General features: G+C 60.7%; 1 protein-coding gene across 1 annotated transcript; it reads right to left on the bottom strand.

The window, feature by feature from the left end:
• Positions 1-5,070: 5,070 nt before the first annotated feature.
• On the bottom strand, positions 5,071-9,372 carry LOC121672583 (sorting nexin-33-like). The gene is given in 3 exon segments (XM_042045280.1): positions 5,071-5,958; positions 7,860-8,109; positions 8,111-9,372. Coding segments are annotated over 3 exon segments (1,695 nt in total). The 5' UTR covers positions 9,302-9,372; the 3' UTR covers positions 5,071-5,704.
• Positions 9,373-10,445: the final 1,073 nt, after the last annotated feature.

The raw sequence follows: 10,445 nt of genomic DNA, 5'->3' as shown, positions 1-10,445 counted from the left end.
TATAAAGCTAGCAGAGGTTCAGGGAAGGCCATGGAATGGTTTGGGTTGGAAGGGACCTTAAAGGTCATTTTGTTCCACCCTCCTGCCAAGGGCAGGGACACCTTCCACTAGCCCAGGTTGCTCTAAGCCTCATTCAACCTGGCCTTTGACACTTCCAGGGATGGGGCAGCCACAGCTTCTCTGGGCAACCTGTGCCAGGGCCTCCCCAGCCTCACAGGGAAGAGTTTTTTCCCAATATCCCATCTATCCCTGCCCTCTGGCAGTGGGAAGCCCATTCCCCCCCTGGCCTGTCACTCCAGGCCCTTGTCTGAAGTCCCTCTCCAGCTCTCCTGGAGCCCCTTTGGGCATTGGAAGGGGTTCTAAGATTTCCCCAGAACCTTCTCTTCTCCAGGTGAACACCCCCAGCTCTCCCAGCCTGTCCCCAGAGTCCTCGGAGAGCGTCTTGGGAAGAAGGAAGGGGACCATAACCCCACAGCCACCCCACCCGTGACGGGCTGGATCCAACACCTCTCCTGGGTTAATAACACCAGCGACGTGGTCTCAGGTCAGGTTTCATCAGGAGCTGGAGGCACTGGGGCTCACAGGTAGGGATGGACACAGCTCCGGTGACATGAACTAGTTTCCAGGCACCCATTCGAATGCAAACAAAGAATCCACCCAGGGCAGGTTGGATCCTTTGGCTTTGAAACTCCCCTGGCAAGCTTTAGCCCTGCAAATGCAGGCGTTCAACAAACGTGGGATTTTATTCCCAGCCCGGCTTCAGGCCAGCACAGGAGACTGGGACCCACGTAAGCATCACATTCCTCCAGAATCCCCCACTGCTCTGGACCACAACAGCTGCAGGACCTTGGAACAGCACTGCCCCACTTCTGGGAGTGAGCACAGGAACCCCCTGAGCTCAGGCGGGCAGCCCCACTCTGTTTTGGGGAGGCATGGTCCCAGGCTCCTGCTTCTCTGTCCCAATCCCAAAACCTCTCTGGCAGCTCTCACCAGCCCCAGGAGATGCTCTGGACTTCACCAGGAGCAGCATCCCGGGGTCCCCTCAGGGGGCACGGGTCACGCTGCCTGATGGCAGGTGATGCGGAGCAGTCTCCTGGGAGGGCAGGAGGGCACCAAGGCAGCCGAAGGGGGGTCAGGTCCTCCTAGGAGCTGTCCTGTGTGGAAAACTCAGGGCTAGACCCGAGGCTGACAGCTGCATAGTGTGACGAGGCTCAGTACCTCCACTCGGCTCCAAGCCAAGCCCAGTGCCCCGGGATGCTGGGAGCCCTCCCTCCCTGCTACGTGCCTGTCTGATTCAGGCCAGTCATGCCCACAGCCTGCAGAACAGGCTCAGCTGGCAGCAAGCCCGGCAGGACGGGACGGAGCCCGGGGGAAGAGCTGGAACATCACCCTGGGAGCACCTCAAACAAACCCACCCAGGGATAGTGCTGGCCTCGGGAACCTGGCATCTCTCCCACCACCTTGCCCATGTGAGATAAAGCACATGGATTTACACTGCAGGGCCAGAGGAGGTTCCCGGGTCCTAGGGAAAGTATGGAGTGGTGAGGACCTGGACACAGAAAGCATCCCCCATGCCTGCCATGGCTCCTCAGCCCAGCTGCGATTTAAATTTCAGACAAATTGAGCCTGACCTCTGTTTCCACACCCAGCAACTCCAAGGCAGACAGACAATGACGGAGGGATAACCACATCCCAGGGCCTGGGCTCTCCACCCCTCCTGCACAAACAACACACCCAGAGACACAGCTCCCCGGCAGTGCAGGACCTATCTCCCCGTGCTCAGCAGCTTCCCGGGGACCGGAGAGAGGGAATCCGGGCTGGCATGGCGAGCCGAGACAGGGTCTGATCTGAGCATCACACTGGCTATGGCTAGCAGGGGGAACCTGGAAGGCTGATGTACCCCCATTAAAGCTGATTCCCAGCTTATTCCCTAAAACAGACACCACTGATCCCCCATTATTGCCCTGGGCTGGGAGCAGGAGGGAGCATTTATAGCCACAGCCAAGGGAACCAGCTGGTGCTCGTATCTTTGCCTGGAGGAGCCGACTCAGGGTCATGCTTCGGAAATATTTGAGAAGCACAGCAATTAAAAGATTGGAGCTGGCAGGCTGAGCTGTCTCCCTCTGCCCTGATCCATGCCTGTGTCCTCCCACCTGCATCCGCCCAGAATCACTCCTCTACACGGGCACACACTCATCCACCTCCTGACATGGGGGGGGTGGCAGCGAAACTCCACTTGGCTCCATCCCCAGAGTTGCTGCTGACCCTAATGGGCAGGCAGGACTTCTCCCCACTCCCCCAGGAGTGCTCCCTGATCCCCGTTGGCAGCTGTGCCTCTCGCCCTGCCTTGCCAGCGTGTGCTGGCAGCGTGGCATGCACAGCAAGCCCCATCCTGCCCAGCCGCCCCGCCAGCAGCTGCACCCTGCGCTCCCCCTTCCATGGGAGGAGCTGGGTTGGGTCACTGCGCTCCTTTGGTGGCTGATCCCGAATTATTGAGCACTGGGGGGGTGTATCCATGTGGTTGACAAGGCTCTGATCAGCAGCTCTGCTTGTCCCAGCATTCCCATCCTTCACCCTCCAGCTGTTTGGCTGCTCCCCGTGGAACCCCAGCTGATCCTGCCCACCCTGAAGCATCTTGCTGGGCTCAGGATACATGCACAGGGGTTGGATGCAGCTTGTCCCTACAGACTGATGGCCCACACACAAACCCTGGTCTCCCAGAGCTCAGAACAAGGATGCCAGGTTTTCTTCCCATGGTGGAGGGAGGCCCAGAGAGAAGAAACAAGACAAGAGCTCCGGGAAGCCAGACGCAGGAACGGAGGCAGTCACAGGCTCTCCGGTGCTGGCTGCAGTGCTCTCCAGGGAGGATGCTCCAGCCACCACTGCCACTGCCACCTCCCAACCCTGCTGTCAGTGGCAGGACTCACACAGCACATCGACCTTGGCTTTCCCACGCCAGATCAGCCTTGGGAAGTGGGAGGAGGAAACAGATCTGCTCCATGTTCCCGGTGTTTCCTCTCAGCCCTGATTTTTTTCTCTTGTGGGAGCAGGGAACAGCCTGTGTCACAGATAGCAAAGGCAGTGACAGACACTACTGGGGCATGTGGAGGACTGTGTACCCCCAGACTCCTCCCCACCATCATCCTGCACAGATAACAAAGGCAGTGACAGACACTACTGGGGCGTGTGGAGGAATGTGTACCCCCCCGACTCCTCCCCACCATCATCCTGCCCCCTGGGACAGCCACCGAAATGCTCAGAGCCGGTTCCAGCCTCCAAACCTTGGCACATTTGCAGGATGCTGCTGGAGGTGTGGGGGGCAGCAGCAGGATGTTCAGCCCCCCCATCTTGCCAAGGCAGACCAGAAATGCCCACCCGTGGGCAGGGAAGGCCCAGCTGCCTGCTGCCAGGTGGCAGAGGGTAAAGGCAGGAATGCTAATGGGATACAGGTTCTAGCCAATGGATTTGCTGTGTCCTGGGAGTGTGGTCCAGACATGAGGGTACAGAAGGGGTGCATGGTGGAGCAGGGAGACCTTTGTGAGTGCTGAAGGACCACAGAGAGCACAGGGCCACCTTTGGGGAAGCTGAGGCACAGCCTTCTGAAGGGGCACATGAAGCAGGGAAGGACCCTAGCCCATCCCTGTCCCCATGCCACGACACCAGAGCAGAGGATGAACTCCTGGGGCGCTGGGACATCTCCCTGCTCCAGCTGCACACGCTGTCTTCAGGACATCCCAGGGACCGAGCTGCCGCAGGGCACCCCAGGCAGGGGATCCCCTTGCCCAGCCAGGTCCAGGGGAGCTGGGATGTTGGCTCAGCTCTGGAGGCTGCTTGCGGCGCCAGAGGCTGGCTGCCTGCCCGGGGACGGCGGTGGCAGGCTCAATCCTGGTGCCCATTGTGCTCCCGAGGGAGTGGGGCTGGGGGAAGGGACAATGTGGGGCCAAGGCCACCGTGGTCATCCAGAGCATGGCCAGTGGGACCAGAGACCCCTCACTCCTGCAGGATTAGCACAGAGTTAGACATCAATCCCACGGCAGCTGAGCTGGGATGGGGTCAGGGTGGGATGGGACTGGCCTGAGGAGGGAATGGGGTGAGATGGTGCCAAGGAAGGATGGGGTCAGGGTGGGATGAGGCTGGGGTGGGATGGGGCTGGGGCAGGATGGGATCAGGGTGAGATGGGGCCAAGGAAGAATGTGGCCAAGGTAGGATGGAGCTGCAGTAGGGTGGGGTTGGGATAGGATGGGGCCAGAGTGGGATGGGAATGGATTGGGATGGTGCCATGTAAGGATGCAGCCTGGGTAGGATGGGACTAGAGTGGAACGGGGCCAGGGTGGGATGTGGCCAGGCTAGAATGGAGCTGTGGTAGAATGAAGTTGGGATGGGACTGGGGTGGGATGGGATTGGGGTGGGATGCTACCAGAGCATGGTGGGAACGGGGTAGGATGGAGCCAAGGCAGGATGCGGTGAGGGTGGGATGAGGCTGGGCTAGGATGGAACTGGTGTGGGATGGACCCAGGGTGGGATGGGGCCATGGTGAAGGGGCCTGCCCTGGCTGTGGGATGCAGGAGGAAGCACATCCTGCCTGGATGGAGGCTGTGTGCCAGGCTGTACCTCAGAGTGCTCATCCCTGCAGGCTGGGGCCGGGGAGGGCTCCGGGAGGATGGAGCGCAGCCCGCAGCATTCCCAGCGTCGCTGTTAGTTTAACAATACCCCGCTGGCCTGCATGCCGGGGCTAATTTTATCCTTGGAGCCAGGCCAAGGCGGCCCTAACTTTCCTCGCTGTGATTTATCCCAGCCATTTCCCTTCAAAAACAAGGTCCCCGTGCCAGCCCTGCTGTCTCCCAGGCAGCGGCACACTGTCCCGGCCAGCGCAGAGTGGGGCAGGATTTGCCCCTTGGAGGGTTGTTGAGAGAGCAGGAGGGTGGTTGCTGTGGGAACCCCTCCTGGGGTCATTCCCCCGCACGGCACAGGGATGTTCAAAGCTGGCTGGAAGCCAGGGGATGCTTAGGCAGAGCCTTTCCCGGGATCCTGGAGCAGCTCTGTTTTCCACAGACATCTCTGGGAAGGAGGTGGGTGTTTTTTCTACCAACGATTTTATTGAAAAGGCTGTGGGGCTATTTTTTTTCCCTTTTTTTCCTTTTTTCTCCCTTTCCCAGTCAGCAGCCATACTTGAGAAAGAGATTTCTCTTTGCCTCCGTGCATCTAGTTAAAAACTGATTGGTAAAAATGCTGCAGAAAAATGGAAAATATTGAAAATATCTCGTGACAAACAAACAAAAAAATCTCTTCCAAATAAAGATCTCTTTTCTTCTCTTTTTTCTCCATCAGAAAAGCTTTTAGTGTGCAAAATGTCGACCGCTTGGACTTCTTCTCCCAGCGGGCTGGGATGCACCCACCCCTGCTCCAGGAGAGTGGGTTTTCAGAAAGCTAAAAATCACTGGGCAGTGACCCCAGCGCCGTTACCTCCACGTCTGTCCCTCTTGTGACCCCCCACGCTCCCGCCAGACCCGTGGCAGGGTGGGAAATCCCCGGGAAAAGAAAGAGGTGGCACGGCCAGCCCATGGGCGAGCCCTTCCCTGCCAGCCTGGGAAGGGGGAAGAAAGCCCAAAGTCATTTGGTCACTAGCGTGATGAGTTCCCGTCCATTCTCAGCCCATCCCAGCCAGAGGAGGCCTGGGGGGCTGCGGGCAGAGCGGGCGGAGGCACTAGAGGTTGTCGTACATGCGCAGCGTCTTCTCCAGCTGCTGGCTGACGCGCTGGTAGAAGACGATCTGCTGCCTCAGGTAGGACTGCATCATCCTCTTGAAGTCGGCCACGCGCCGCTCGTGGAAGTGGTTCATCTCGGCCTGCAGGGCGAAGCCCACCACGCGGCAGCGCTTGCGGATCCCGTCCGCCTCTTCCTGGTCCATCCTGCCCTCGTCGCTCATCCGCTGGCTCTCCTTCACCTTGGCGAAGGCGCCTGGCGAGGCAGGGAGCAGGGTCAGAGGTTCTGTGCGACCCTCGGACCCCCTTCCCTGGGCAGCCCTGCTTGGTCCCATTGCCCCCCATGCCAGGGCACCGGCCGGGCCCCAAAGCAGAGGCACAGACCTGCCCCATGTAAGGGAGGGGTCTGCCTGCATCTCCCCCTGCCCATCAAACCCATTCCTCTCCTCCAGGCAGGCAAAGACCAGGAGCGTTTTCCCTCTGGACTCTGGCATACTCAGCTCTTTTTCCACCCCATCCCAGGGCAGTTGGCCTCATGTATAGCTGGCTTTGGGGGTCTGAGCTCCTGGAGTGCTGTGACTCAAGGCTTGGCGTGCAAAACTGATGTGGGGCAGTGTTAGCACAGTCAAGTACTCCAGCCATGCCTGCCCTCGAAATATCCCATGCAATTCCATGAATGGGGGTCAGGAGCAGTCCTGGGAGACCCCAGCCCAGGAAGCAGTGAACCAGTATGTGACAAGGGCATGTGGTGCTGTCTGGAGCTCAGCTGGGAAAGCATCTCCCACTCCCAGAGGCAGCTGATGCTCTGACACGAGTTTTTCCCTCTCCTTCCATGTTTTTTTACAGCTCGGTTTCAAAAGAATCCTGCCTGGCTCCAGCGCTGCATTCCTCCCCCTCATTAGCACAGAGGCTAAAAAACTAAAAACAGAATCCGGCCCGCACTGGGCTTTTGTCCCTTCTCCCTGCCCCTTGCCGGGAGCACCGGACCCGGGGTTACAGAGCTCCTGCTGTGCCAGCCCTGCTCCCAGAGGGGAGCAGGAGGAGAAGGAAGAAGCAAAGTTTGGAGGCCAAATCCTGCCTTCCGCTCTGCCCACGCGGCCTCGCTTCCGGACGGGATCCAGCCCCTCTCCATGGGTAAACAACACTCAGAGGAAAGGCAAGGAAGCTGCCCGGGCAGGATTGAATGCTCCCTGCCCCCTTTGCCTTCCCAGCCTCCCCCAGGGATGTGGAGTGATGCACAGACATCTCTGGATGCTCGGACACAGAGTGCCCTGGCTTCACCCTGGGGAAAACCTGTCCTCCAAACTCTGGGGACACTGGTGTGGGTGCCCCCTCCCTGCTGCAGGCAGCTGGGCTGGGAGGAGTGTGTGGACTTTGGCCCCGCTCCCATACCGGTGGCTGCCTGGGTGCAAAGGGACACCGAGCCCTCGCTGCCTGCTGCCTGCCCTAGGGAGAGCACAGCAGACACTTCTCACCCCCTCTGATTCCACCAAACCCAGGGAACCAGGACGAATGGGACATGGGGAGCTCTGATGCCCTGGGGGTGCTAACCCCCCTCTGCTGGGCTTGGAGGTGCAGGGACATACTCCTGAAAAGTGTGACCCTGATTGTCCCCAGAGGTTCAGTGTGTGCCCCATCCACTGCCCTGCACAGACTCCTCAGCCCCTCTGACCCACCCAAGGCCATGTCCAGCCATGTCCCAGCCTTGGGGGAGCAAGCTCCGGCATCCCCGCTGGCCACCCATCCACTGCCTTGGCAGGAAGGGAGGATGAGGAGGGACAAGTGGCAGTGGGTGGGGATGCACAAGAGGTGCCAGGCAGGTCACCCCAGAGCCAACAGCAGCAGTGCTGGCTCTTGCTCATGGTCTGGGGGAAGTGACATCCGTGCTGACCCCCCCATCAGCAGCAGTTATGGGGCAGACTCTGGACTCAACAGCCCTAGCAGACTCTCCCAGGCTGGGGTGACTGGAGGGCTATGCCAGCGGGGACCACACTGCCTCCCTAAGAGGCGTAGGCAGTGGCTCCCATCCTCATTCCCATCCTCATTCCCCATTCTCTTCATGGCCCAACAGAGGATTTCTGCTCTGCATCCACACCCCCTTGCCACACCGCTCCCACTCACATGGGGCCATTCCTGGGGTGAGGAACGCCTCCTTACCTTTCTGCAGGTGGATGATGTCTGGGAAGTTGGAGAGGAGCCCTTGGTACAAGGAGAGAGTGTCCAGCATGAGGAACAGGTCGTTCTTGGGCTGCTCAGCGAACATTTCCCCCACAGTCTCGTATGTCTTGCCTGTGTGGGAGATGGCGTTGTTGAGGGCATCCAAGCTGTAGGGAGGGTCCATGTGGAAGGAGTGGCTGATGGCTTGGAAGGCATTGCCCAGCTTCTGGAACTCCTTCCGGAAGCCCCCCCACGTGCTTGCGCACCAGCTCCGACGCCACATTGGTCAGCTGCAGGACGCTGTCATCCATCTTCTTGCTGAAGGCCTTGAAGGCATCCACGCGGTCCTCCACATCCTGCAGGTCCTGGTGCTCTGTGGGAATCTGGATGGTGAGGAGGAAGCTGGCACCCACCATCTCGTCCTTCTCCGCCCGGCGTTTTCCCAGCTTCCACTGCTTCTCGTCGCGGCAGCAGAGGAAGTGCTGGAAGCCCTCGTACTGGGAGAGGACAGGGTGGCTGGTCATGTGGTCCATCCAGAGGATCAGCCGCCGCTTGCGCTTCTCGATGAAGTCCTCCTCGAAGCGGCCAGTGGCCTGCTTCTCGGGCAGGTGGGGCACCGAGATCACCGTGAACTTGTGCAGCAGGCGGTTGTAGAGCCAGTCAAAGTGCTTGTACCGCCGGTACACGGGCGAGTTGATGTTGCTGGGGGTCAGCTTGTAGGAGATGTAGCTCTTGATGCCCTTGAACTTGGTTTGCTTGGTGGGGTCCTCCACGGAGCAGATGAATGGGTGGGGGTTGGCCCTCCACTGCGGGCCTCTGGAGCCCATCTCGATGCAGTAGGTCTCGGCAATCTTGGACATCAGGGGCACATCACCCAGGATGAAGGCTTCCACCCCAGAGCGGACGAAGCAGGAGAAGCGGTTGAGGTTTCTCCCCACCACGCTGCCCCTCTTGGAGGAGCTCATGCTGTCCTGCCTCTCCAGCACCGGCTTGGGCCTGTAACCGGCGTGCTGGTGGTGGCCATAGGCCGCCGGGTACTGCAGGCTGGGCGAGGGGTGCCCATTGGTGCCCGGTGAGCCCCGGGGCTCCTCCACCACCGTGCACGCATCGTCCCAGTCATCCCAATCATCATCATCATCATCCTCAAAACTGCCCTGGTAGGAGATGCCAGGGTTGGGGGATGCTGAGTACAAGGAGGAATCGTGCCCAGGGGAGCCGACCGGGCTGCTGGAATAGTCCGTGTAGTTGGAGCCCGACCGGGAGCGGAGGATCTCGACGTAGGAAGCAGGGAAGAGGCCAGTCTCCCCACGGCTGTTTTGGCCCTGTAACCACCCGTCCAGGGAGTTCTCGCTGAAGATGACGAGCTCCTCGTTCTCCTGGATGCTGATCTCCTCTTTGTTTTCGCTCTGGAAGTTGTAAAGCGCTCTGGCTTTCAACGCCATGGCCGGTCCCGGCTCGGGAAGAGGGGGGGAGCCAGCGGAACGCAATCCCCCCAGCCAAAACAACCCCCCCCCCGGCAATACCGCGGGCTCGCGCGGCTCCGGGATCACCACCACGCGCTGTGGGAAATGGCTTGGCCGGTTTCCCAGCAAAATAAAAAAAAAAAAAAGGTGGAGAAGAAATCCTTTACGAGGTGAAGCCAAGGTCCCTATGTCCAAGTGACCCCCCCCGATCCCGGCGCCCCGGTTAAAAAGAACATTCCCCGTTTAAAAACGACATTCCCTGGATAAAAACAAGATTCCCAGTCAAGCGAGTGGCGTTTCCCTGGCTCCTCCGGGATGCGAATCCCGGCCGGCCCAAGAGCCGGGCTCTGCCATGTCCACGCAGAGTTTCTCTCTCTGGGAGGCTGATCCTGAGGTTTCACTCTCCGGGAGGAAAACCTCTGGCTGCCAACGAGGAAATAAATCCAAAGCGATTTTTCTCGGGGCTCCTGTGGATAAAACACTCTAAATTTCCCGTCGGTGGGCGCTGGGAGAGCGCCGAGAACGACCCCGAACCCTGCCCAACCTCCCGGTGATCCCGGGATTTTGCAATTCCTTTCCGGGCCGACTTTCCCGGTGGTTGGTGGGGTTTGGTTTTTCCCTGAAATCCGTAAATCTCACGCAGGACGGAGGCGGCGCCGGTGGTGGTGCCCGTGTCTGTGTCGGGGCTGGTCCCGTTGCCACTGGATATGACGGGGCCAGTGCCGGTGCCGCTGCCGGTGCCGCTGCCGGGGCCGGTCCCGTTGCCGAAGGGGTGGCGGAGCCGGCCGCCAGCCTCCCGTGACGCAGGGCAGCGCCGCGCTCCCCGCTCCGCCGCCCGGTTCGCGGCGGGGAGCGGCCCGGCCCGGCCCGGCCAGCCGCACGCTGCCCTCTGCAGGCAGCCGGCCCCCGGGGCACGAATCCCCGTCCGCGGGGGCTGCGGCTGCTCCCGCGTCCCTGCCGGGATGTCCCCCCTCGCCTGTGCCCGCTCCCGGCGCGCAGCGCCCCGTCCCGGTGCCCGGGCGCGGGGGAAACTGAGGCACGGGACGAGCGGGCTGCGGGGGGGGCGCGGGGCCTCCGCGCCGCGCGGTGGCGCTGCGGGCGGCGCGGGCGGAAGCGCGTCGGG

The sequence above is a fragment of the Corvus kubaryi genome, unplaced genomic scaffold (genome assembly GCF_017639235.1).
Source record: "Corvus kubaryi isolate FWS band 111438036 unplaced genomic scaffold, C.kubaryi_AGA036_p1.0 62821, whole genome shotgun sequence".
NCBI lineage: Eukaryota > Metazoa > Chordata > Aves > Passeriformes > Corvidae > Corvus > Corvus kubaryi.
The sequence above is the reverse complement of the archived record's forward strand: the minus strand, read 5'-3'. Positions and strand labels throughout refer to the sequence as shown.